At 40.3% G+C, this 27,102-nt stretch overlaps 4 protein-coding genes across 11 annotated transcripts in view; 2 read left to right on the top strand and 2 right to left on the bottom strand.

The window, feature by feature from the left end:
* LOC128448899 (uncharacterized) overlaps nucleotides 1–15,445 on the top strand; it is a 31,989-nt gene extending 16,544 nt beyond the window's left edge. The window contains exons 15-36 of one of the 8 annotated variants that reach the window (XM_053431751.1): nucleotides 128–358; nucleotides 443–670; nucleotides 758–979; nucleotides 1,067–1,288; nucleotides 1,374–1,595; nucleotides 1,733–1,966; nucleotides 2,077–2,310; nucleotides 2,538–2,729; nucleotides 2,870–3,103; nucleotides 3,227–3,319; nucleotides 3,439–3,528; nucleotides 3,725–3,916; nucleotides 4,519–4,724; nucleotides 5,010–5,078; nucleotides 5,199–5,243; nucleotides 5,920–5,982; nucleotides 7,318–7,497; nucleotides 11,749–12,126; nucleotides 12,600–12,764; nucleotides 12,980–13,087; nucleotides 13,177–13,257; nucleotides 13,713–15,445. In XM_053431751.1, coding sequence (XP_053287726.1) covers nucleotides 128–358; nucleotides 443–670; nucleotides 758–979; nucleotides 1,067–1,288; nucleotides 1,374–1,595; nucleotides 1,733–1,966; nucleotides 2,077–2,310; nucleotides 2,538–2,729; nucleotides 2,870–3,103; nucleotides 3,227–3,319; nucleotides 3,439–3,528; nucleotides 3,725–3,916; nucleotides 4,519–4,724; nucleotides 5,010–5,078; nucleotides 5,199–5,243; nucleotides 5,920–5,982; nucleotides 7,318–7,497; nucleotides 11,749–12,126; nucleotides 12,600–12,764; nucleotides 12,980–13,087; nucleotides 13,177–13,257; nucleotides 13,713–13,742 — 3,719 coding nt within the window. In that variant the 3' untranslated portion in view covers nucleotides 13,743–15,445. Of the gene's footprint in view, nucleotides 1–127; nucleotides 359–442; nucleotides 671–757; nucleotides 980–1,066; nucleotides 1,289–1,373; nucleotides 1,596–1,732; nucleotides 1,967–2,076; nucleotides 2,311–2,537; nucleotides 2,730–2,869; nucleotides 3,104–3,226; nucleotides 3,320–3,438; nucleotides 3,529–3,724; nucleotides 3,917–4,518; nucleotides 4,725–5,009; nucleotides 5,079–5,198; nucleotides 5,244–5,919; nucleotides 5,983–7,317; nucleotides 7,498–9,894; nucleotides 10,793–11,748; nucleotides 12,127–12,599; nucleotides 12,765–12,979; nucleotides 13,088–13,176; nucleotides 13,258–13,712 lie in introns of those variants that run through there. The other 7 variants (XM_053431753.1, XM_053431752.1, XM_053431756.1 and 4 more) reach the window with 7 other exon arrangements.
* Nucleotides 15,446–15,492: 47 nt separating this feature from the next.
* LOC128448903 (casein kinase II subunit beta) lies at nucleotides 15,493–18,837 on the bottom strand. Its single transcript, XM_053431763.1, has 7 exons — nucleotides 18,744–18,837; nucleotides 18,309–18,381; nucleotides 17,141–17,243; nucleotides 16,938–17,053; nucleotides 16,778–16,853; nucleotides 16,479–16,668; nucleotides 15,493–16,237 (listed from the first exon to the last, which is right to left on the bottom strand). Exons 2-7 carry the CDS (start codon nucleotides 18,378–18,380, stop codon nucleotides 16,147–16,149), a joined length of 648 nt encoding a protein of 215 aa, XP_053287738.1. The 5' UTR covers nucleotide 18,381; nucleotides 18,744–18,837; the 3' UTR covers nucleotides 15,493–16,146.
* A 167-nt stretch (nucleotides 18,838–19,004) lies between these two features.
* LOC128448905 (allograft inflammatory factor 1) lies at nucleotides 19,005–20,866 on the bottom strand. Its single transcript, XM_053431764.1, has 6 exons — nucleotides 20,709–20,866; nucleotides 20,513–20,574; nucleotides 20,360–20,426; nucleotides 20,054–20,095; nucleotides 19,755–19,920; nucleotides 19,005–19,435 (listed from the first exon to the last, which is right to left on the bottom strand). Exons 1-6 carry the CDS (start codon nucleotides 20,725–20,727, stop codon nucleotides 19,348–19,350), a joined length of 444 nt encoding a protein of 147 aa, XP_053287739.1. The 5' UTR covers nucleotides 20,728–20,866; the 3' UTR covers nucleotides 19,005–19,347.
* On the top strand, nucleotides 19,629–23,755 carry LOC128448902 (protein turtle). The gene is made up of 8 exons (XM_053431762.1): nucleotides 19,629–21,562; nucleotides 21,862–22,182; nucleotides 22,268–22,534; nucleotides 22,632–22,682; nucleotides 22,759–22,935; nucleotides 23,022–23,072; nucleotides 23,211–23,273; nucleotides 23,369–23,755. The coding sequence occupies exons 1-8, from the start codon at nucleotides 21,496–21,498 to the stop codon at nucleotides 23,377–23,379; spliced, it is 1,008 nt and encodes a 335-aa protein (XP_053287737.1). The 5' UTR covers nucleotides 19,629–21,495; the 3' UTR covers nucleotides 23,380–23,755.
* Nucleotides 23,756–27,102: the final 3,347 nt, after the last annotated feature.

The following is a 27,102-nucleotide window of genomic DNA, read 5'->3' on the forward strand; positions in this document are numbered from 1 at the left end:
AAACATAAGCTCCTTTTAACCTATTAACCAACTTTATTGTCTATTTTATTTGAATACATCAAATTTAACATTAAATACATGATGGCTCCCAAGTTCAAACATTTTGTATCTTTACTCTGATCATTAGTTGTCGCTGTGGAACACGCCCTAGTGGAAAAAGGCGAGTGTTTCATCTCAAAGCCTGAGACTACAGCAGTTTTGGAGAAAACAGAGATAATAATAGAAGAGAGAATAATACGAGAAGAGCAGGCATGGAGTGCACCTGAGATCCCGTCCCCACAGACCATCACAGACAGAGAGGATGACTGGTTTGTGTTGCTGGATGTGATTCCCAGAGAAACTCCTTGCGTACCTCCAGGTACTCCTGAAAATCCTCTTACGACTCATGCTATGTCTTGTATTGTGCTTAAGCCACTTGTGCTAAAACGGTTTCTTTTGAAAGTATCAGTCGTCATCAAGGAGCGAGGCCAGATGGAGGCTGAAAGTATCGTCTCTGTGGGTGGAGCTGCAGCTGATGAGATTAGAGAAGTAGTTGTTGAAGAGAGAAAGATAATAGAAGAGGCACCGAGACGTCTACAGGAAATCGCACAACGGCCAGTAACAGACCGAGATGATGACTGGTTTGTGTTGCTGGATGTTGTTCCCAGAGAAACTCCTTATGTACCACCAGGTACTGCTGAAATCCACTTACAACTTATATTATTCCGTTTTTACTGTGCTCACTACTTGTGTTTAACTGTTTCTTTTAAAATATCAGTCATCTTGAAGGAGCGAGACCCAATGGAGGCAGAGAGTTTTGTCTCTGTGGTTGGATCTGCAGCAGATGAGGGAATTAAAGTTGTGGTTGTTGAAGAGAGAAAGATAATAGAAGAGGCACCGACACTACAAGAAATCACACAGCAGCCAGTGCCCGAAAGAGATGATGACTGGTTTGTGTTGCTGGATGGTGTTCCTAGAGAAACTCCTTATGTACCACCAGGTACTGCTGAAATCCACTTACGACTTATATCATACCTTTTTTACTGTGCTCACTACTTGTGTGTAACTGTTTCTTTTAAAATATCAGTCATCTTGAAGGAGAGGGACCCGATGGAGGCTGAGAGTATTGTCTCTGTGGCTGAATCTGCAGCAGATGAGGAGATTAAAGTTGTGGTTGTTGAAGAGAGAAAGATAATAGAAGAGGCACCAACCTTACAAGAAATCGTCCAGCAGCCAGTGCCCGAAAGAGATGATGACTGGTTTGTGTTGCTGGATGGTGTTCCTAGAGAAACTCCTTATGTACCACCAGGTACTGCTGAAATCCACTTACGACTTATATCATACCTTTTTTACTGTGCTCACTACTTGTGTGTAACTGTTTATTTTAATATCAGTCATCTTGAAGGAGCGAGACCTGATGGAGGCAGAGAGTTTTGTCTCTGTGGCTCGAACTGCAGCAGAAGAGGAGATTAAAGTTCTGGTTGTTGAAGAGAGAAAGATAATAGAAGAGGCACCGACTCTACAAAAAATCGCACAGCGGCCAGTGACCAACAGAGAGGATGACTGGTTTGTGCTGCTGGATGTTGTTCCTAGAGAGACGTCATATGTTCCACCAGGTACTTATAAGATCCCCCCCTAAGTGCTTCGCAGCTTTGTCAAGTAAAGAACTATCCTGAGCTTTGCAGATGCTATTACTCCAAACTAAGAGCATACAGTCTGTGGTGTCTGAGGATTTGTATCTCCTTTGTCGTAGTTGCTGTTCTGCAGCGTGTTGAAGTGTCACCAGAAGAATGTGTCTCTCTGGTTGAAATCACAACCATTGAGCAGAGGGAAACTCGAGTGGAGGTTGTAGTAGAAGATGCACAAATAAAACAAGAGCCGAGTGAAACGGGAATAGTTGCACGCCCACAGGCTGTAAAAGAGATAGAAGATGACTGGTTTATCCTGCTGAATGTTCCCATTAGAGAAGCAGCATTTGTGCCGCAAGGTAATTGCCAACTTTATCTTTATCTTATCTTTACCTCCTTCTCTGTCCCTCTGCAAATACTCACATTTTTATTCTGACACACAGTGCTCATTCATTGTCTTTGTCATTAGTTACCATGCTTCAGGTTTATCCTGAGGAAAGCATTTCTGCTGTGGCTGAAATGATAGCATTGGAGTCCAAGAAGGAAGTTGTGATCGAAGATGTTGTGATGCAAATGGAGGAAAGGAAGCTGCCCATGCAATTAATTTCAGAGCTGAAAATATCTCAGCCTGTGAGAGCGAGAGATGACGACTGGTTTCTGTTGCTGGATGTTGTTCCCAGAGAAACTACATATGTGCCACCAGGTACACACGGCCTTCAAATGTCTTTACACACATGTTGCACCAAAGAAGACTCTCAAGCTGTCTCCAGACACTCTGGAAAAATTCAGGGAAATGTGTGGACACCCCTGCATGTCTGGAAGCAGCTTTAGACTCAAATAAACAATCCAGAAATTATAAAAAAGATATGAGGCTTCTGTCAGATTCGGCTTTTTCGGCTGAAGCTGAAGTTTAAGTTTGTCTTTTTTCAGTTTCTCTGGCAGTGCCGAGCCAAATTTATCCGAGTGTTGAACCTCAGGTTGAAGTGAAAAGCATAGAGAAGAAGGAGCGTCAGGTTGAACTTCACCAGGTTAGACCGCAGCCGCCCCGGCCACATCCAGAGAACGACCCCTGGTTTGTGCTGTTCGATGCTATTCATGAAGAAACAGTCGTGATACCAGCAGGTATTCAGTTGATCTTTATTTGCACCAGTGTCCAAATGCTCTCTGAAACATAATATTTTATGACATGTCTTCTGTCTAAACATTTGTGCGTTGGATTTACGAGTGTCTCAATTCCCTTGACGTTCGTCTATTTGTACCAGTTTCCCCTGTTGAGATTATTCTGGATGTGAGGGAAACGTTTGAGGTTGAGGTGACAACCACAGAGACCAGAACATTGAAGAAGATGATAATTGGTGTGGACAGCAGACAAGATGAGACACGTTTGTCTGAAATTAGACCAATCCAAGTGGCATCACCGTCAGAGAGGGAGGGAGGAGATGATTGGTTGGTCCTGTTCGACATCGTCAAAGAAAAACCTGTTTTCGTACCACCAGGTACTTCATATCACCAAAGAGTCTGCATACACTGTGCTAAAAGCCTGAAATCGGAAATAGGTCCATCAAAAATCTTTAAATATATTTGCAGCAGATTTATTTACCTTTATGTTTCTGTGTTAGTTGCTGTGGTTGAGCATGCTGTCGATGTTGTTGCTGGGAGAAAGGTGGAGGATGTTTTGTTTATTCCTCTGGATGTGACCCCTAAGAAATCAGGTATTAACTAAATGATTTGTTCCTGCTATGCACACAGACAGTTCCACTTAAGTTTATTTTTTCATTCAAACAAAATCTTTGACATTTGATGTGCACCTGCCTTTATGTTTCTGTGTTAGTTGCTGTGGTTGAGCATGTTGTGGGAACCATTGAAAGAAAGGTGGTCGACGATTGGTTTATTCTTCTGGATTTGACTCCTAAGAAATCAGGTATAATCTAAATGATTTATTCCAGCTAAACATAAAAACATTTCCATTTTTATCTTTAGTCTATTGTTCTATGACATTTGAACACAAGTCAGCCATGTAATGTGTCAAATAACGGTTCTACTCAGATTGAGCTGCTAAGGTCTTAATCATTTGTACCTTATTTCCACAATAATACCTGGTTGTACATTTGTGTTAGTTGCTCTCGCTGAACGCATCCAGCTCCCAGCAGAGGTCAGAGTTCCATCTGCTGTAGCCAAAAAGAAGGTCACTATTTCCGAGAGGAGACCTCGGTTCGAGGACCGGATCCTGGAGGAAAGACTTCCGCTCATAAAGACACATGTCAATGAGGATTGGTTTGTTCTTCTTGATGTTGACCGCAAAAAGTCAGGTATTTTATTTCAATGTGTTTTTGTTTTTTGGCTTTGCAGGTCATACATGGTCACGCTTTTCTCACTCCATGAATCGCTTATTAACTTCCTCACTGTTATTCAAGGACCTTCTCATCGCGCTTTGTTTTTCGTATTGAAGAACATGTTTTCTCTCACTCACTTTTCAACCACAGTTGAGCTTTTTAGCTCTTTACAGCCTAACATTATCTGCCTTTGCATCCATCTTTGGATGGTAACAAGAACTAAACTGCGCATTTGCTCTCATTCCACTTTGTGAATATGCGCTTCTGGCCCACCTCTGGTTCTAATACTTGCTTATCTTTCATGAAAGAAAGTTAACGGAGCAATAAAGGTACAGTATTCTCCTGCAGTGTTTGCATTTACTCGATCACATCAAGGCTTGAGAGGGTAAGTATGATGTTTGCATGTATGCGCTATTGTCTCTGTATGTTTACAGCTGTTGTATCTGTTTCAATGTGCATTTTACTCACTGAGGGTTTGATCATGTCCGATGTGTATCGATTCTCATCCCCCAATAACATATTGAGCTAAAATTTGTTTCCTTTTGCTCACATTTCCATTTGGTCTTTCTTGTGTCCAGTGGTGATCACGCAGAGGGGTACTCGTCCTGTCAGCGCTCCGGTCTTCTCCCAGGCTGCTCTGGCTGAGGCAGGGATCCCCATGGCCCCCTTTGATCAGCCCCAGACCTCCACTCCTATTAAAACCAGCCGCCAGGACGAGAGAAAGCTGGAGGTCACCGTAGAAGCCGTGGAGCCCTCAAAGATTGAGGAGGTGACTGAGGTCAAGGTGATTGATTCCTGTCATCACTGTTAATCACCAAAAGTGGGAAAATGTAAAATCCCATACTGTGTGTATGTAGATCATGTATGACTACGAGGATATCAGGTGGCAGTGAAATATCAACAAATAATTTTTGATGTATGCATGCAGTGATTGCCAAGGTATCTTGACTATAGATAATTTAGCTATAAGACAATTGGTTACAGTCTTTAATGATGATAGAAGCTGAAGTAGCGAGCAGAGATTGTTCTCTGTGTCTGAGAATGAACTGTGTCTCTCTTGCTGCTGTAGCCAGCAGCGTGGAGGGACCAGGGAGAAGTAAACGCTTCACTGATATCCACCATCAATGGGGACATTCAGGTTAGTGTCAGACATTAGCCTCTTGCATGTCAATCCATAGAACACACAATTTCAGCTGTGAGTTTTGAAGCCAACAAGCAGACGATGCTAACTTGTGACCCTCTCTCCTCCCTGGGGTAGCACGAGTCAGAGGTCAAAAGCACGGAGGTGGTGCGAATGCGAAAGGTCAGGTCCTGAGCCTCGTCTATGTCTCTGTAGCCATTTCTCCGCCTCCATTCTGATGATATCAAGCATCTCATCCAAAATACTAATATCACCCTCTTTTCATGTTGTGCTTCCATACGACTAGGTCTTAAATGTAACCCACGTCAGTTTCGATGCTCATACAGAATATAATAAGAGGTAGAAGAATGTTCAAATAGATAATGTACCGATTGAGTGACCGTAACTTCAATATATACAGATCTAAAGTATGTTTCACACGTAGAAGCTATGTTAAGGTTAACAAGACATTCATCACTTCTCATTGCTTGCTGTTGTAAACCCTGGAATGTGCACATGCATGTTTATAGATTAGTAAAAAGGGGCATGATACATATTTTGTCACACTTCTTTCAGTCGACCACTCTTTACTTCTTAGCTCATTATAAAAATGTAATCTTGAGTGAATCCTCTCCTAGAGCCTTAAGTTCACTGCTTCATTATAATGTTGCAGTTTGGCCCCGATGGTCATTTGTCCCCAAACTATTTTGCATGCAGTCTCCTCTCAGCTCCTCTTGTCTGTTGTATTAACACGTTAGTGAACGTTGTAGTGTGCATGTCCGACGTGGAGCAGTGTGACGCCTGCTTACACGGAAACTGAAACAAACCTACACTTTTTTGTTCTTTCCATTTTTCACAGAAAAGAGCAAAGAAAATTGAACGTGACTCAATTTATATCAGACATAGCCTTTTAATGTTGGAGGTTTGTATCCCTTCTGGAGACGTCTTATCCCGAGCTGTATTTTCTTGCTCTTTGGCGCAGTGGCTCCTGTTTTAATATCACGCTTGCATGTGGCATGATTCACACTTCTTTGCATCAGTGTTAATGTATAGTAGATGATAAATGGGTGTATGTGTGTGGCAATGTGACTCTAATCCGATTGTTTTCAGGAGAGTGCTGTTGAACCTGTGATCAGGATTCCTACTCTTGCAATGATATATACAACCCAATGATCATGATGTGGTCTAACCACAGACAGCGAGCACTTTTTGATTTTCAACCCAGGATTCACAAGCTGCTCCATTATTATGATATATTTATATTTTCTCCCAGATCATCAGTATTCTCCTGTTCTTGCTTCCGCTTTCTCTACCTCCATCTTGTTGTGTAACTTGCTAGTAATGCATTGCACTTTCCTTAGCATTTATACAAATTAAATCTTTTGATCATAAAAATTTAAATCTAAATAATTGTGAATTTTACTGGTATGTATGAAATAAAGGAGGTTTGGAGAAACACTTACCATTAAGTTGCTCTTCGGCACCACAATAAGTGAACAAACACCTAGAGCTGTCCGCAGTGTGTTTGGTGGTTTTCAAAAACATCCACAAAAATCAACTTGATGCTAACTGTTGCCAAATCAATGCTGCTACTGTTGCTTTTGTTTATTTGTGCTGAATGAACAGGTTTCCATTTACACTGAGGCTTCGTCTCTCACCATGTCTGCCATTGTCTCCTGCTCATTCATTTGCAGCCTGTTTTTTAACGACATGTTTCACTGCTAGCCTAATGCTGTGAAATAGATCCTTAATGCTGTGTTGTGTAATTCGTAGACTCCACCCATGCAGAACGCCAAGTGATAATCGACTTTGATAAATCACGGCAGAGACTCCTCTAATCCTTTTCCCTCTATAAACCAAACTCTGGCTTTATTAATCCACTGCCAGACCTAAATTACACTCTGGAAAGGAGTCGCTGATAATCTATCAAGAATCCAAATAGTGATCGTCCAGATTAATTTACCCCTCTAATTTATGTTCCTTTAGAATCACAGATTAACCTTGCTTCTGCTTATATATTTAATCAGCAGTAAATCAACAGAAACTCTGCAGAAAAGCACCATAATCTGACTTTACTCTCTCCTTTTTGTTAATCTCTCCTTCTCCCCCAACTATGAACACATCTTTCATCTATCCTTTCCCTCCCCATCCACCTGTCCCCACTTATCCTCTCTTTATACGTTTCCTTGCTCCACTTCCGGTCACCCTCTTTCTGCAACGCCACACTGTCCTTCCCTCTCGACTTTCCTCCATCTAGGAGTTCGATAAGCCTCAGGAGGAGCTGATCAGGCATCACGCCAGCATCAGTAAGCTAAAGAAGAACTTCATGGAAGCCGTCCCGGACCAGAGGCCCAGTGAGTGGGACAAGCGTCTGTCCACACACTCTCCGTTCCGCACCCTGGGTATCAATGGTCAACCTCTGCTCGGTGCAGATGGGGTAAGTCTTTCACAGAAAACACCTGCTGTCAGTCAGTTCAGGGATTGGATGAAATCATGCAAATAAATACATCTCAATAACATCTTTAATTCCTGAACTGACCTCTTTGAAGTTGAATGAATGTGCCTCATCACATTTGTTTTCCATGTTTTTTTCAACTTCAGATTGATTTTATCGTTGTACTCGATTGGGGAAAAAAATCACAGCACTAATATGAGCAGTATGCATGGATTTTCGATGGAATAGAAGAACCTGAAATTCTATTAAACATCTTGGGTTGACTACAATTTAAAACCTTAAATTGTTGCATAATAGTTTATTCTTTTGAATAAGTTGAGCATTCAAACAAAACAATCTGAGGCTCGAGGGGAATCAGGCTCTTCTAGTTGCCATTCCTCTTCTTGTTCTCTGACATTTTGAGTGGATCATGTTTGCATGTACAGACCTATTCAAGACGATGGCATGTGGTATATAACACATGCATGTGTATGAGGAATGCGGTCTGAGTTGTTGAATAGGGTCTGTACTCTTGTGTTTCACTGATGTGACTGAAGTGGTCGCAGCAGTCTGGGATTTGTTTAAATCTCTTGAGAGCTTCACTTTGGTTCCTCTTACCTGCACTGGAAGCATCTGAACCCCGACAACTTCGTATTGCATGACTGACAGTCCGGACTTTTGAAACTGTACTGCATGACTCAGCGACCACTCTCTTGTTTGCACGTTCTGGCGCCGAGCAGAATTGACTTACCCCCTCTTCTTCCCCTCCACCCTTCCTTCATTGTGAAGCTTTTTTTCTGCTTTTAATACTTAACATTTATGTTAAGTCTTTTCATGCTGCTTTTACCTTTTTTGGCTGCTGCTTCCTCCAAGCCTTGGTTGTTTTTCCATTTCGAGACAAGGCCTCATTCACTGTTCTCTCTATAGTCAATTATGATATGAATTCCAGTATGGAAATACTTAGTTGAGCGCATACCTCTGCCAAGACCAACAGTCCCCTTATGAAACCACATTTATATTCAATAGATCCAGATTTTATTTGGATTCACATCAGATTTTCCCACAAAATGTCAGTCCTGTAATCCTGACTGATCCATACATTCACTGGGAAACTGGTGAAAATGTCAAATAAAAAACAAACTTGCAGTGTTGAGAAGGTGATCCTTTGTGTCATTGCCAACATTTAATGGGTTCTTCTTTGGCCAGTGTCCCATCCTTCCACCAAGTTTCATGAAATTCCATTCATTAATATTTGCGTAATCCTGATTTCATACAAACCAACAAACCACCAAATTGACAGGGTTGAAAAAAAATCTCCTGGCAGAGGTAACCAATATAATTGTGCTATTACTGGCATTAATAGTTGTAGTGCAGTTAAAATGATTACATTAAAGCTTTTAAGTGGACCAGAAGCACAACAGATATCTAGTTGAGCCGCTGTCACATGAACACTCAGGTGTAGTGTTCATTTTGCATGCACCTCAGAGAGACATTAATTCAAGTCGTAACAGCTTGGATATAAACCACTTGGAGATTAAGACCCCAGAGTATCAGCATATTGTCAGGATGCATTAATAGTTTAAATTAAATCAAAGTAAAGCTACACTGACGACTTGGAGCCTGCAGTGATGCTGGTAATCTGAGCTAACGTACTTTCAAAAGTGTTTGACAGAACCTGTTAAAAATGTAAAAAATAATAACAAATTGTTAAATGTTGAAATGGAGTAGACTCACTGTTTATACTCAGCTAATATGTGTTTCTGCTTAACGTTTAGTCAACATAAATGTGTCTTATAAGACACACAGCAATAGAAATGGCCTGGCACAATAAATTAACAAAGGGGACTTTCAAATATATTTAGTTTGGTGCAGACCTTTAAGACTTTTCAATTTATTCTGAGCTCAATAACCGAACAAAACGTCCCTCAGACCACGTTCAAGATTCAGTCTGACCAAGAGATATGGTCGTGATGTTTCAGGTGTGAAAATGCCCTGAAATGGTGAGTGATTAATAACAAGCTGCAGTTGCTCTAAGCTACCTCTAACACAGCTCAATGTTATTTCAGACACACCACTACTCAGGGAATCTAGATTGACTCAGAAACCAAAACCTGTAACATGCCATCTTTTAGTATTCCTACCAGTGTGGATGACTTTCTGTCTTCTCAGTCTTGAGTGGAATGTTGGACATGGAATTTTTTTTTTTTTTTTTAAATGCATGTTCCTATAACATTTTCATGCTCTGTGGGGGAAAACTATTCTGGTACACTATATATCAAGACTTCATATTTTTAAAGATGGGTCTTACAAGTGCAGTTCACTGTCGGCCATTGCAGACATTTAAAAAAAATTCCTCCCTCTCATCTCTCTTCCCCCCTTCCTCCTCCCTCCCCCCCTCAGTTTGTCATCCGCCTCCCGCGCGGCCCCCTGCTAGACTTCTACTCCAAACGCAGCTGAGGGGCAGCCTCGACCCTGAGGAAACCCCACACAGGTGTGAGTGTGAGCCGTGGAGACCGCACCTAGTCCATCCACCCATCAAGCCACTCGCTTTCTCTTCTCCTCCTCCTCTTCCTCCTCCTCCTTCTTTCGCCTCCTCTGCAACATCACTGTAGCATTCTTCATCCTCTCATCTTCTGCTCCACTCGAGAAGCTGCCCCCCCATTTTATTTTTCTGTTCTGGCCTCCGTGGGAAAAGACTTCCGTTTCTTTTTGTTCCCAACTGCAGCACAGTTTGTCTCTCCAGTCAGAAACCGACGGCTGCTCCAAAGACTAAGACTGAAAATGACAATCAACCATCTACTATTTTGCATTTTCTGGGATTTCACTTTGACCTAAAAGATTCCAACCAGTTTACATATATAACCTGACTTTTATCTGTTTTTATTGTCTGACCATATCAATTTGAGCCTGATTTTATACACATCCTGAGGTGCATTTGTAATGTCAGTTGTCTTCCGATATTGTCTTTGGATAAGATGATCACTGTGATGTGATTTTATGTATTTGTTTATTTTTAGATATTTAAGATTTTTTTCCTTGAACACACATGACATAATCACTGGAAAACATTAATCCAAGACTTGATTTTATTCTGATTACTGGGAATTTTCTTCGTCACAGTAAAGTGATTCCTGTGAACGGAGATGTCGAGGCAGCTTAATTGTAATACTTATTAACCTCTTTGTCCTTCACTGGTACTTGGCCAGACAGTATGTAGGAATTTAAAGGGATTTATTGTTGCATGATGTTTATGACAATCAACTTTGACCAAAGAATAAAAGGCATTCCATATACTTCAGCACCATTGACTCTTTGTTCCTTTCAAGGAGCGTAGATTTTGTCATTGAAATTTTAGTTCCACTCATAGACTCAAGTCTATAACTGTACTAATATATCATATCACTTTTGTAACCTCTCCCTCTTGTAGATTCCAGAAAATCAATTTTGACATAACTAGTGTCACTCAGTAGAGCACATACCTCCACCAAGTCCAAACAGTCCCCTTATGAAACCACATTTAAAGGTCCAGTGTGTAATATCCTAGTGATGTTTTACCTAGTTACTTTATCTAAATTCTATGAATTGTTGTTTTCTTTACCCTAGAATGAGCCCTTTTATAATTAAATGCTTTATATTAAATCAGAAAACACCTTTCCTGAGTTTTTATGACAAGTGAATGCTACCACAGGCTCTCATCCATGTATGGAAGGGGAGTGGTGTAATTTGCAACTTCATCACTAGATGTCACTAAATTCTACACACCGTACCTTCAAATTCACTAGAACTGGATTTTCATCCGGATCTGCACAAAGTTGTGGACACTCATGAATATCAGTCTTCCTAAATTGATTGGCATATTTATTTCTCCATGGCATATTGAATGCATTAAAATCAAAGAGCAATGAAAAGGTAACTATCCTCATTACATTATACAGCTAAAGCTGTTTTCAGTATGCATTTTATTTGGTCACCTATCGTTGCATTGTTTTGTTATATGGAAAAGGGTAGATAGTGGCACATGTCCTTCAATGTTTTGTTAAGGTGTGGCACTAAAACAGTGAAGATTGACCACTACCGTTTCCCTGTAGGTCTGTAGGGCCTCATACACTGGATACAGTGTGAGCATAAACAGCTGCATATTATTGTTTCCATATCTTGAATCCCTGTAAATTCAACTTGTTATACTATATCGATAAGAAATATTTCACCTGTCCATGAACACATGGTGATTATGTTTCATCTTTTTTCTTTTAGAGTTTGTTCATTAGTTCCCTTTGCAATGGTTCAGAGAAAGAGGAAACCAGCAGCAGTTTGGGCTCATCAGGCGCATGCAGGCCCGCTGTGTGCCTCAAGAGGGAGCCTGATAGTGTCGAAGCCCACGGTGCTCCTGTTGAGGAAGACTCATGTGATCAAGATGGTGTTGTAGTTTTTGAGACTTCATTGGGGCCCATCCTAGAGGAGGAGACGGCCCAGTTGCCTGCCTTCCTCGAGCCTGGCTGTAAAGCTTTAGATGAGACCCAGGAGGAAGGAGGATCATGTCCTGCAGTGTCGGAGCGCGCTGGGAGGATAGTCGGATCTGCCCCGGCCTCCTATTTCAGGAGCCAGGGTCCACAGGTCATACGTTGCTTCCAGGTAGTCTCCTGCCTCCCTCAGAGTGATGCTGATTCTGTCTCTGCTTGGCCTCTGTATGGCCTCTGTATGATTTCACGCCAGCCCCACTTGCTCACTTCTTTGCAGCACCATGACATTAAACCTGTGATTCTTATATGGCGAGTTGTGGTGTGAATTACGCCAGCTACTGGTCAAATGTAAGGGCTTGCTGCAGATGTGTTGCACAGTGATGGGCTAAGTTCTTCTCCACTGAGGTGACGGGTCACTTTAACATGAGCATGTTCTTTTCTGCCACAAAACGCGTTTATTTTACTTTCATCATCTTTACAAACCCACTTCTGGCTTTATATTTTCCGTTTCCTATTTCCCCTCTGTGATAGCTGGTGGTGGGAAGAGGATTAACAAGGTTGTTGTTTCCAAAAATATTAATCAAATGAAATTTGGTGAGGAGAAAAATGAGATAAAATGGTTGCTGTGTGCTGCCAATTCTCCAGTTAAACAGACAACAACTCATGGGGCTATGCTCCCATCCACAGCCCCCTCTGGTGCAGACCCAGACAGTCACCATCACAGCTGCCTCCATCTCCTTACCCACCGGCATCTCCACCACAGAGGTCCCTATCGTCCCGACCAAGACCTTCACCTATGAGTCTTCAAAGGTAGGGGCTCCAGCACCTGCTCAGCCCAGATCTGTCTCGGCTGTATAGCATGGAGGAGATTGCAGCACAAGCTGAGTCTCAGCAGGTCTGGGAGGACCAGGCCAGGGGCTCCACATTGAGCATGAGGCAGCACAGAAACTTCCCTGGCTGATGCTCAGGGGTCACAAAATCTAAAATGATATTCAGTCCACCTTTTCATTTCCGTTTGTCCTCAGGTTGATGGGACAGACGAGGACAAAGACAGCACAACGGTGTCCAGCTCCCAGACCTCAGAGACCCCTAGTGGCACGACAGTCACCACCACTACCACTCACATCTCAAAGGCAAGAATCAATAATCCAGCTCTTGCCTTTTTCAGTTGAATATCATTTTATTTGCATCTTGGTTACATATTTGTTCTTCCCTCTACCAGGTAGTGAAAGGTGGATCCTCAGAGACTCGTGTGGAGAAGAGGATCGTCATAACTGGAGACTCTGACATTGACCAGAATAAGGTACACACCTTCCACCTAGGACACAAAAACAGTACCGGGCAGATCCTGAACATGGCTAGCTTAGCTTAGCATAAATATAGGCAAAACATTGCCTCTTAAGCTCATCAATGTGTTATATATATCTTAATTGTTTAACATAAAAAATTAAATGGACAATTTGATGTTTATGTTTTGGCTGTGCACTAAACCTAAACATATTTATATATATATATATTGGCTTCACCTTTGGGAGCTGTCATGTCGGCCATCTTTGTCTTTGTCTATAGCTGGGAGCAATGACTTTGTGGAGCCCCTATGCTAAGCTAAACTAATCTGCTGCTAGCTGTAGCTTTATATTTAAAGGACATGAGATGTAGTCATGATCTTCTCATCTAACTCTTGACAGCAAAGTGTTTAACTTTCTAATGATGATGATGATGATGACGATGACCCTTTTGACTTTTCCCGTCTTGCAGAAGAAACATGGCGGAGCATCAGCATTGTAACTGAATCACCACTTTCATTTATTTCCTGGACCCTCCACGTCCGCCACCCCGTGATCGGCACCAACTGACCAGCTCTATCTACGCACACAAATACCCCAAAAGAAATATTTCACACATCTGCAACTAAATCTAATAACTTGAGTAGACGAAATGTTTGTCGAATCTTTTTTGTTTTTCAGTCGGAATGTTCATTGTAGGTAGACAGCGGCAGCACAGGTGTTCAGTTCTTGTTAAATGCTTATCCTGATGTTCGAAAAATACGCTTAGCAAATACACTTCTATTGGTTGAAAGACAGCATTTTCAGTTATGTGATCTCAGTTATGTTTGCTTTTAAATGCTTTTAATTTCCTAGTTGTTTTTAAATTGTTAATTTTATACAAACGCACTGTTGCCATGCTAGTTTAGACACAGTTTTCAGCATTTATCCCCTTGGTGCTGTGAGAGAACGTTAAGACTACATTCAAGGTAACTCTTGTTGTTTGCGGGTCTATTTAATTCAGGAGAGACCTTTTTCTTTCTTTTTTATGAAATGACATACCTCACATTAATATGTGAACAAAGATATTCTGTGCTTTGGACAGTTTGCTCGCTTTGTTCACTGCTCAGGTACAAAAACAAAAACCTAAAATCTTTTCTTTTTCCAAACCAGCGAAGGAAATGGTAGCCTACACGTCATTGTAAAGTTTGAATTACAAATTGATCTATTTTGAAATATTTCTCTATTTTATAGAATTGATGCTTTTATAGTATTTGTACAAATTGAGGTTTTTAAGTTATTCATATCCATCTTCTCATGAAATTGTAGGTTGCCAATGTGCTGTTTACCGAATCTTAAGTCTTGCCTGACGCCCTGAATCATTCTTATTCGTTTCCTCTTGTAGTCCACCAAGTTTCTCAAACCTTTTCACAATTTACGTGTGACAATGGAGTGCTTCCCACAGCCATGTTTTATTAGGTAGCATAGAAGTCATAACTGCTTTCAATATATTTGGTTGATTTAAAAACAAAAAAAAGTCTGTTTATCTCAGGTTTTGATATTCTTTGTAAGACTACAGACCTCCATGACTGTATGTGGAATGTCCATATATGTATATCCATCCCTGTTACCCTACCTACATGTACATTTATGTTCAGCTGAGTGAGGTCAATTCATATAAAAGCTTGTCTTTCACGGTAAACACATGTATAAGAGGTGAAGGCAGCTGTCCCTGTATATGTGGCTTTTCTCTCATAGGAGCACAAGTTGTATTTTTTACATGTTCTACTATACAGTAATTTATTTGTAAAGTAGGAAATGTTTCATGTGAGTTGATGTACTGTGATGTTTCAACACAAGCTGGTTTCCACTGAAGATGTCACAATGTTAAATATTCCATTCATTATCAACCAAGTTTGTAAAAGCCTTTTTACCATATACTCGTAGTAGATTTGCTCTCTCACTTGCTGTTATCCTGGATCTTTCCATAGAGGTGGAAATACTTAAAAAATATACGATCCCTTTTTAGATAGAATGTTTGTTAGCAAACTTTTTTTTTAAACCAAAAAAGGAGTTATTGTAGTTACAAGAACAACAGCAAACTCCCCTGGAAGAAATTGTAGAATTCCACTTGAAGAAAATTAGTTTTTAGACGATGGAAAATATTGTTGCTTTGTGACTTATCCGTCTTTTTATGAAAAAAAATAAAATATGCATTACTTTGCATTCCGGTGGGCTGTGTATGTGTGAAGCACATGTGAATGAGATCTTGGTAAGGGATAAATATTTAATGCCATTTACTTTTCTCATAGTGGATGTGTCTCGAATGCAATGTAAACAGGATGAAACTACAAATAAGCCTAAGAATCTAGAGCAAACACAGCGTCAAAACAAAAGTGAAATCAAACTTAGGTCCATTTAAAAATGAGCTCTTACTCCATTTGGTTTCCATATTTTCTTAGAAATATCACCTTATGCATACACTTTGCAATTAATAGAATACAATCTCAAGCACATTCCAATATTAGCTCTGCAGTACAAGTGAATATGATTTTTACGCATTTTAATAATAACTTTTAAGTATTGAAAGCTATCAGGGGGGAGTTGGTGACATTTCCTGTTACATTCAATCAACCACAAAGCAGCAAAGTGCAGCCTTCACTTAAAACAACTTCTGCTTAAAACAAACCTTCAAATCTGAAAAGATAAATTGACATCAGTTGAAAAATCAATGAAGAGATTGATCCTTTAGGAATAATTACATGTTCAATACAGAAAAACTTGTTGAAAAAACTGTGAAAATGTGTATTGACAGATGCGAGTTTGGAGAACTGTATGGGCATTTATTAGGAGTATATAATCTATTGCTCCAAAGGAGTAGTAAACGACAAAGTCCTTGAGTCCACCATCTTTGTCAAAGCGGAGCTCTAGCGAATTGTCTTGACTGGGCTCTTGAAACTTGATGCAGCCTGAAGTTGAAGTTGATAAGCCATTGGGTGAATCTTGAAACCGTAAAGCCTGAAAAAAACAAAAATATGATCACTTCCTGGACACAGAGAGATTTCTTAGTACTTATAACAGTCAGTAAACAGTCCACATTATTTGAATGAATAAATATCTGGTGCAGGTTCTGCCTTTCGATCATTATCACTACATTAAACTGATGAAAACATATTCGTATAGCGTGTGACAGAAGATCTTAGTCAATGTGCAATATCATCATTAATAATAAGTGACCAGAAGTGTCAAGTCAACAGACCTTGGCACAAACTGGTTGGCTGGTCGCTTTGAACGATACTCTGGGTGCACCATGAACAGCATGTGGGGGAACCCTGTTCCAAAGTAGGCTCCATCTGTGTGGTGATGTCTGGAGGATTTCGGGGTGTACACGTCCATGCACTTTGGGCAATAAAGCTTCACCATCGCTTCTCCTGGGATGTCTGACAAACCTACACCAGACAGGAGATAGATGACGACACTTAGTCTTAGTCACAAATCTACTTGCAGCATGGTTCTTGCATATATTTATTGTGAAGGCTGAGGAAAAGTCCGACTTACCAATAGGAAGCATGGGCTGATTCTCACAATAGACTCTGGGGCAATAGCCAAAGTCCCCTTGCTGATACTTTTCCAACTACAGAGAGCAATACATTTAGAAATCAGTGCTTTCATGACGTAAGGATTTGAAATTAGATGAGTAAGTGAAGCAGCAGCCCACCATTTGTGCGATGCCTCGGTTTGTGAGGATGTAACGTGCATGTATAAGCCCGTAGAGCATCTCTGCAGCCTGCTCTATCAGGTCGCTCTGGTTCGGGTTGTCTTCGAGTTCCTCATCTGTCAGTTAGAAGAAACTCAGGCAATTAAATCTCTTCCCACCGCTTTGTCTAATTTTACATGACAACTTCCTTAATGGCCTCTCACCTGGCTCCAAATCGAGAATCATGTCCAGAGCCTGACGATAGTGAGGCACCTGCTCATTCAAACCTGTCAGGTTGAATTTGTCCTGTATGTAGTCCTCGTCGACCTGTAACGCAGCAGTGGGAGACCGTGGATGGCAGTTAATTGCATTAATTAGTCTGGCACCAGCACATTGTCACGGCACACTGGTTTGGAAACATTACATAAGAGTTTAACTGGATTACTTTGATACTGCCAATAAAGAAAGCATGGGGTTAAAATTAGAGTTCGAACTGTGGCTCACACTGATGCCAACAAACTCCACTGTTCCTAGTATCGTTATTCTAAGTGTTCCTTTAACATTTCTCATTAAGGTGCTCTGTGAGTCTGGCTCTGTGTGCTTCAGTGGGAAAGATTAGCAGCAAATAGCAGTTGTAAGTCCCTATGTACGACTACCGAGTGGTAGTTATTACATTATCGCTAATTTGTGAAACATGCATTTGTTCAAGGGAAGGAAATGAAATGTGTTACACAGGAAGTCCCGGAGTACCCATTTCTCATTTTTATCACAAGATACATCTGATATTAAATGTGTTTCCTCTGGACCAAAGTAAAAACTGAAAGGGGATGTGATTTTTTTTTTTTTTGGTGGGGGGGGGGGGGGGGGGGAAGAATGTGCTGTGTTGTGAAAATGAAACTAGCTAAAAATAGAAAATAAGGAGTTATTTTTCCATTTACATGTAAGTTAATCAGTAAGTTCTTACTATGATATTTGAAGCCAGATAAGAATTGTTATGGTTTTGAATGGGACATTTTCACCCACTCTTCATTGCAGACTTAAATTGCATTTTTATATAATTTGGGGTTTTGATTCATCATATTTATGATTCACCCACTGATTATTAGAAATGTTCACATCAGGAGACTATGGCCACCGACTAAACTCAGTTTAACGATTCATAAAGCAGTCTTCTGTCTTTTAAACGTTCTTTAAGTTTCAGATTAATTTATTGATTGACAGTTTGTCTTTACTATTAAATAAGTATTTTAGTGGTTGCTTGTTGCAGCTCCACACACAGCACAGTGAACTCCTTGTGTTTGACATGTAGGATTGGCTTCGTGCTGCTGAGCTGTCGCAGCCTGAAGGGAGGAAGAGGAGGTTTTAAGATTGACATGCATCCAGAAAACTGACCTCACAGAAGAACTCATTCCCCCTCAGTCCACAGAACCAGGAGATCCAGGACACCTCCTCTGAGCTGCTCATCCTGCTCACGGACCGAAACACAGCGGTTAGCTCGAGGCTAAACGAAATGAGTCTAGCGCTGTCAACGTTAAAAGCACGGGTTCAACATTATATTTACACAATATGAGCTACAAGCTAAACAGTTGCTTATTAACTATGTGATGTGACTCGTGTATAATCTTAAATGTACCTTTGAATGTGTGTGTGATCTGCTGCTTGTGTTAGCTCTGGATTTACACGCTAGCTTGTTTGCTAGCAGGGATTAACTAAAAGGAAAAACGTCCAGCAGACTGTGTGGAAATAATTTATTCTAAGAGCAGCATGTATAAAGGAGTCCTCTCTGTTGTGTGTAAGCCGCTGTTCGTATTAAATCACTTTACTCACCTTCTCTAGATTAATAAACATAAACTTTACAGCTCGTTTCCTATGACCTCGTTCACCGGAAGACAAACGCGGCTTCCGGTCATCCGGACTTTTCAAAATAAAGCCATAGGAACAGGAATAAAACCACCGAATAAAAACCTTAATATATTTATTGTCACTTCTTTTATTTCTATTTCAATTAGTTTAAATCAACTATTTGAAATAGAAATTGCGATTTTTTTCCCTTTATTTAATGTCTTTTTAAAATAATAAGTTCAACAGTTTCCTCTTTTATTGTATGTATTTATTGAAAGATGTGGTTATTTTTCCAATAACATTTCATCACAAAAATATGTAAAGCAAAAGGAGAGCAAATAAAAATACAACATACATTCATATTGTTATGTTAACTTATCACTTTGTTGAAGGTACAGAATGTTTCTGTAGCATTACAGCTTTTGTCATAATCACACAACACAGAATGCACAAATATTTTTTTGTAAATTCAATTATTTAATCAACATTTTCAGATTTCCCTCTATTGACAGGAATTTGAAAGCATTAAGGAGTTACCATAAAAAAAAGTATCAATGAGACTGATTCCAGTTTAGGATGGCGAGCATGTTCAGGGCAGATCTGAGATTTTTTTGCGGCTAGGTGGTCCAACATCTTTCTGCTCCTGTTCCTTCCCCATGCATTCAAATGCTAAGATCCTTAAATGTAGAAAAAGACAAGTCAGCTGCTTGAAAATGTATTGTTGTAAAGTTTTGACAGCTTTTGATTCAGAAAAACTGTCAGACATCTTAAATACTGTACTTCATTAGGATACTTTCATGTTTAAAGACTGAGACACTAGTTGAACTTGTTAACACATTTCTAATTTGAACAGACTAAAGGAAATCAACCTAACCAATTACGTCATATGAATTTCAGAATTTTCAAAACACAGCTTTATTTTCGCAATTTGGGAACAGAACTAAACCTCCGGTTACACAACTTTGGGTTTTCAGCCACTCTCCGTTTTATACTCACAGTTTTAGTATTGCATTTCTTTTTCCCAGCATCATGTTCAGGAAGTCATTGTAGCCAAAAGTCTCTTTCGACGTCCCTCCAACCACCTCTGACATCATCTTTTTAAGCTCCAGGTGAGTCTTTGCCAGACCCATTTTTTCCAACATTCGTTTTAACCCCATTATATCTGTGAAATGACTATACTGATTATTACAGATTTATACAAACACATATTCTGTGAAGAGACATTTATTCTGGGCCACAACTGTGAGCAGATGCTACTTGATGTCAAAAAAAAAATTGCACCGTTGCATTCTTACCTATTTCTCCTTTGTCATTCATATCAAACTCCATGTATTTTTCTGTAATACAAGAAAACACAATCTTATTCAAAAGAAACCTGACCGGACACAAAATAAAACACTGAACAGAAATCCTCTGTGAATGCTTAAGTCCCATAGTCAATTTGTTTACTACCTGCGACCCAACATTTTATAGGCAAACATTGGAAAAAATGTTGTGTTCGATACATACATACAATATACAAAATACATGAACCATAATATAAAACATCCCGGTGGGAAAGGAAACATTGGAATATAGATTAGTGGCCCTTAAATACTCACTTTTGAACATTTCAAGCTTTGAGGCAAGTTCTTCCTCTTCTGCATATTGGGGATCTGAAAGAAAGGCCTGGAGGAACACAAGGGAAAACATTTACTTAACTTCTTTAACTTGGGGACTTTATTACTAACATGGTAACTTTCAGTTCAACACACCTCATTTGTAGAGGTCAGTTTTTCTTCCTGTTGAGACTTGAGGACGCCAAATGCTTTACCACCTGTGAGAAACCAACAAATCGTCCATTCAAGAAATAAACAAATTACTATTGTTTTAACTGCACTTGCAAAATTAAAGAATTTCAAGATCATAAAAATGACAAACAAACACAGAGTGGGAAAAGGTCTGACTAACCTTGAACCCTGCTGTCCATTGCTGTGCACCGAGCTGAGAGACTGTGGAAACTCCACTGAGACAGAGAAAGCCTTTCGATGGTGCTTTTGTAAATGGAGCCAGAAGAGGAAGTGAAGTGACAAAGTTTCGGTTTGCATAAGTGAGGTTCCTACGTCGTATTTAAGGTTACAGCCAATTGAGGTCAAAATGGGGAGGCTTATGATAATGTTCACAGTAAGTCTGAATTTGACCAGATAAGGAAGTAAACAGCTCTGTTGTAACACTTCATTGAGAGATGCTTGCTGATAGGATAAAAACTGTGTAATGGCTGAGGATGGACTTATTCAAATGTATAAGCTCATATAAGATCTGTTGAAATTTTAATTAGGTCAGAAAAAAAGATCAGAGTTAAATACACATTAATTGAATAATAATTTGTTAAGGAGGCCTTTTTTTTTTCTTCTCCAAAGGTTATTTTTTGTTATAGAGGAAGGTTTCACAGAGTCAATTCCTCTTTCTCTTTACACTTTCCCTGCTCACATTTAACCATGAGGCCCATGGGCAACTTATAAGATGTACTTTATAGTAGCCAGTGGTCAAGTTGATGTAACGCTTAGTCCTGGCTACATGGTGGCGCTATTAGCCACGTAAACGAGACAACAGAGGAACATCTCACTGTGCAGGTAGTTTCCGTATGAGACTTTTGTGCGACCTAAAGAACTGAAAATAGGTGGAGACAAAAAAAACACCAGCAGATACCCCAGCAAATCCAGAGGATATCAGCCTCTTGTCTGAACTTGCACGGAGAATGGCAGCGTTTTCTCCACAGTGTCTCTTGTTGTCAGGTCTGGCCATGATGGTATCAGACTGCAGAGGTGAGTCGATCCATGAATAATCTTAATCAGATTTAATCAGGGAATCTGGTTTCTTTCTTTTCCTCAGTAGACAAGAATCCTTTTGCAGTATTCAGTATATACTATAACAGTTAGATAACTACAAAGGTATAAAGTATTGTTAAATGTATATTTGATAAATGTCTTGTACAATCTTTGATAATCTGTTTTATATTTCTGATACTGAAAGCAGATCATTTTCAAATACACTAAACAGTATTTCCTCCATGTGCTTCTCTAAACGTGATCTTTTCTTTGGGGGTGGGGTCACCACTTCAAAGCCGACTCACTATTGACTGTAACGGCTTTTCGAGAAGAGGATGCAACTCTCCCTTGTGTCAAAGCAATCACGACGGATCCAAAGAGCGGCTACAGATTCAGGTGGATGAAGCTTTCCGCAGACACTGGTCGGATGGAAGATGTCCTGACCTGGCCTCCTAAGTCCCAGGTCGCCAAACGTGTGAAGTGGGAAGAGGATGAGGAAGGACAGATGTCTCTCCTTCTCACAAATGTACAAAAATCTGATGAGGGTCTTTACAGCTGTGAAATGTGCCAAGGCTGGGACTGCACGCTGGTCAAAAACACATCTTTAGTAGTTAAAGGTGAGATGACACGTTTTATTTTCATTATGTTGCAAATAAATCACAAATGATTCACTTATAAAAACAATAATCTCTCCTCTTTCAGACTGCAAAGTCCTGCCAGCATTGAAGGCAACACCCAGCACACCCATCAAACTGAATTGCCCAGTGGCCGAAACATCAAGACCCCAGAAGATCTCCTGGTTTTTGGTAAAAGGAGGTGAGCCTCTGTCCCTCCCCTCTGATAGGGTTCAAGTGAACCTCATATCACTGGTTATCCTGTCTGTGAGAGAAGGTGACACCGGGTGGTACAGATGTAATTACACTGACCAGCAAACTCAACGCTGCTTTGACATGAAGATTCAAGTCCAAGGTAATTTCTCAAGCAAATATATTTGGCATCATCATTAACACCAACAAATGACAATATACATAGCTGTGCGTTTTCTGTGTCCTTTATTAATCTGAAGATGCTGTCGAGGTCACACCGTCTCCGGTCACTGCAGCAGAGACTCAGCAAGGTTTGTTTACTTTTTATATATATACCGTATTTATCTTGTCAGTTAATCTCTTTAATTCACTTCCTGTCTCCCTCAGCACTGACAAAAACTGAACCTCTCTCAGAGAAGGGTCAGGAGGGGAGCGGGGGAACAGTTATCGCAGTTGTGTCTTCAGTCCTTATTGTCGTCGCTGCTGCAGTGATAGGAGTGTTAATTTACTGCTGCCGTGACACCCAGAGACTCCCACAGCAAACCCAGAGCTCACCAGCAGCAGGTCTGATCTGTGCACATGCTTCAGCTTTGACACGACTGCAGTGTGAAGTCTCCCTGACGGCTGCTTTTTCTCTTGTTGTTGATCAGGGATACTGATGCAGTCCGACTACATTTATGAGACAATGCCATGCTCAGATGGTGAGCTCCTTGTTTCTCTAATTTCCTGTTTTGACTCAGTCACTGTTACCCCCCCCCCCCCCCCTCAGGAAATGACATTGTCCCCACCATCTTTCTTTTTTCAACTCTCCACTGACGACCTTTCATTTGATCTCCCAGATCCTTTAAACCAACGAGTCAACAGTATCTACCATCAATACGACAATGAAACCCCGATGACGTGTAAGTGGTACATTTAAAATTAAATCACAGAAGCATACTTTAATTCTCTTCATGATCAAATGACACATTAACAACTTTTCTCTCCTTTATTGCAGTTCACTATTAAAAGCTGCTCAAGAAAAGAAGATGTTCCTGCTTGTTGTCTAATCTGGATGTGGACATTGATGCTGAATCTACAGATATGTGACATCGGCTAAAACAAGAAGTTTTCAAAAAATATGAGAAAAGTTTAGTTCAGAAATACAGTATTTGGGAGTTTGGATTTTGCTGTTTTTCCACTTTCCCAGATACAGAAACAAATCAACACCTTAGGTTGGACCTGTTTATGTAGTTAGTGCAGTTTGAAGTTATGTCAGAAGAGCTAAAGCCCTGAACTAAAACTGTATTATTGTGTTGAAAAGAAGAGTAACTGTGCTCATATTCCCCATTTGTAACCGTCTATTTCACTTTAAATGAAATAAAAACATGATCTTTCATTAAAACCCTTCATCCGATTTGAATTCATATCTGCAGGTTGATAAATGGTCACACATTTTTGGAAAACTTGATTTTTATTTCATTGATGGGTGTGAAATTTATTCATTTAGGTTAAAATAGGGACAAAAACACAAAGAATAAAAGGATCCAGTTCACAGCTTGTAATAAATCATAAAAACTCAGTGCTGGTGGCTGCTTCTCAGTTGGATCTTTTTTCTGTTGTAGTTCCGCATTATTAACATCCTCATACACGTGAGTCTGTGAAGAGGAATTGGAGAAGAGTTTTTACATCAAGATATATCAGCTCGACAAAAAGAATCTGCAGCAATCTCTGCTTTTAGCATTATTTTCTTGTTATCGTCATCTAGCATGTTTAGGGGACTGATATTTATGAGTGTGGGATAAATTTTTTGCAGATCCTGATAAAAGTCTGGATCAAATGTGAAATGTGGTTGCTCTACTGAGTGACGTTCTACTAACTTCAGTTTCCTCTTACCATTCCAATAGTTGACTGTTCATGTGCTGCAAAGAGAGATGAAGGAAAACATTAACCATCCAGGTAATGGTTCATTGACGTCAAGGTTCTTGAATCCTCATTATCGCGAGCTGAATCAGTACCTGCATCCTTGTTGCGCTTCCTCTTAACGAAGACTCCTCCAGCAGCTACACACATCATAAGACCCAGAGGAAGGACTAACCATTGCAGGCGTCTGCAAAGCTGGGGACAATGAATTATCATCATTTAAGCCCTGTTTCAGAAACAATGGAGCATCATGTTGGTTTAATCAGGAAAGTGCTGTGATATCACTGCGCATGCTTACAGCTGACAGAGCCCCACTCCTCTGTTGCCATCACAACACCCTCTCGGTGCACAGAGCATTTTATTTCAGCCGAGCTCGGAGAACAAACTGGGAGAATTAATGTGTTTATGAGAGTGTTACCGCGGTTTATCAAACCACTCTGCCGGAGAGTTTGGCCTCTTCCAGACCAGGTTAAATTAAAGTCTTTGTCACATGTGTCAGTGCAGGTAAGCACACACGTCAAGGTGAGAATATGTCCTTCTGCTCCGCACTGTGAAGTAACTGTAAACACAAAACATACAAGTAAGAATAAATATAAATAAGTTTTAATGGCAGTTAACGTGGCTTGATTTTAAAATTACAGTTTGTAAGATTTAGCTGAAAGGAATCTATTGGCAGAAAGGGAATTTTAAATAATCCTTGTGATGTTTTCACTAGTGTGTTTCATCTAAATTGTACGAATTGGGGTTTTCTTCACCCCAGAATGGGCACTCTATATTTACATACTTTATATTTACAACGGGAACAGGTCCTCCCTACCGAGGCTGCCATGTTTTTTACAGTGGCCCAGACTGGACAAACTAAACATCTTTTGAATTTTTAGAACAACTGAAGGCTGCCACAGGTTCTCTGTCATGATTTGAAGAGAAGGGTGGGGGAAAGGGTATTCAGCTGCAACGTGCAACTTCTCCACTAGAGGTCACTGAATCCTACACACTGCACCTCTAAGTTGAAGAGAGGTATACTCACCATCGAGGGTGTGCAGTCTGATATAGTTTAAAACCTTTTTCTCATCAGAGGCCTCTAATCACTTGTAGTCTCCTGCATGCAGAGCCGTCACTTCACTGATGAGCAGTGACGAGTCTTTCTTCAAATGAAAGGCCTCTGATTGGTCCTTTTCATGTGAGCTATCGTGTGTGAGGGGTCTTCAACCCACTGCCCACCTCACAATGCCACTGACAACGAGAGAGGAAGTGCTGCTGCAGGAGAGTGACACTGACCCCGCCAGTGCAGCGAACACTTCCTCTACACCATCTGTCATTAGGCGTGAGCACAGATAAGTACCTGTTCGTGTTGTCGTGTGACTGATGGAGGCTTTAACAACGTCGTTCTGAGTCCCTTGGCATCTCCTCTGCAGGATCCGTTCTCTCACTAACTGCTGAATGAAAACAAAAAAAAGGCACCACTGTGATATTGCGATTTAACAAATACAAGGATTGTTTGACCTACCAGGAGAAGGAACTCACTTACGTTGGAGAATCAGACGGGAAACACTTGACCTTAGAGCTCCACTGTCACAAGAGTAAAGCCGTGCATCGTTGAGCCCAGGGCGGTTGATCTCCAGAGAGCAGTCCTGCAGCAGGCCCAACCTGGGGACGCTTGGAGCGCTCACTCTTCCAGCTCTCACCACCTCAGTGACCCAACCAAACTCTCCAACCATGCTCAAGTTAACAGAGGAATAGGATTTAATAGAGGAAATCCCACATGGCAAAGAAATACTGTCCATAGTGAAGGAGAAGATCACCAGATGATCTGTTGGAGAAGATGAAATGAAGTATTTATTTGTGCAAGTTATAGCTCTGAGGAAAATATTATTTACCTCAACCAGGGTTACATGTTTGAAAAATTTATGTATGTGATACCAGTGACACTCAACATACTGTAAACTCAGCTGATAGTTAATCTATCTGGAATCCAATCATTTTAACTGTGTATTCATTTTACAGTATACGTTTTGAAAGTTAGGTCAAAGAGGATACAAATTTAAATACATTTTCAATTTTTTTGTTTTTCATTCATCAGATCAATTGTTTTCCAATTTTCCATTTTCCGTATTGAAATATGAATTGATAACAGACCCTTAAAGCCTGGATTTATCAAACCATATCCGACACTAAATTAACTACAGATAAAATGTATCAAAACAGTTTGAATAGAAAACCTTTTCATAATCATTGGTGATAGTTAGTAATCACTTTGTCATTACCTGGTGACTGAACCCCAGCTGTTGTCCATGTAAGAGAGAGGAGACAGAGTTCCAGCAGAGAAGGAGAAGTCATCTTTCTTCTCTCGCTCACAGGGTCTCTTCTCGTACAGATTTTCTTGCTCATTGCCAAATCTTCTAATGGCAGAGGTTTTACGAAACAAATTTTCAAGAAATGACATTGTCCCAGCTCATGTTTAATATGTAACCAGCCCCTGAGAGGAATCAGTGTTCATTATTACACATTTACACATTTAACCCTCAACTGTGTCTTCATGAGGTTCTGTCTGTTGTGATTTTACTGTGATATGTTTCCTTTTACATGTTCAAATAAACATGTTCAAGAAAATACCAACACTTCTACAAGCCAGAGCTGTAACATGAGAGCATGAGAAAGATCTTCGATCATCACTTTCTGTAGCATGGTCCGTGTTTGTCCACTGGGGGCTGCTGTCAGACCTACATTATGGGCTGTGCATGTGGTGAAATGGCTTGTCTGCAGTATTGAGAATCCAAGCCCTCTGTTTTAAATATGTACTAGATGTATGAACTTTGGTAAACACTTGTC

Source organism: Pleuronectes platessa, chromosome 10, assembly GCF_947347685.1.
Source record: "Pleuronectes platessa chromosome 10, fPlePla1.1, whole genome shotgun sequence".
NCBI classification, from domain to species: Eukaryota; Metazoa; Chordata; class Actinopteri; order Pleuronectiformes; family Pleuronectidae; genus Pleuronectes; species Pleuronectes platessa.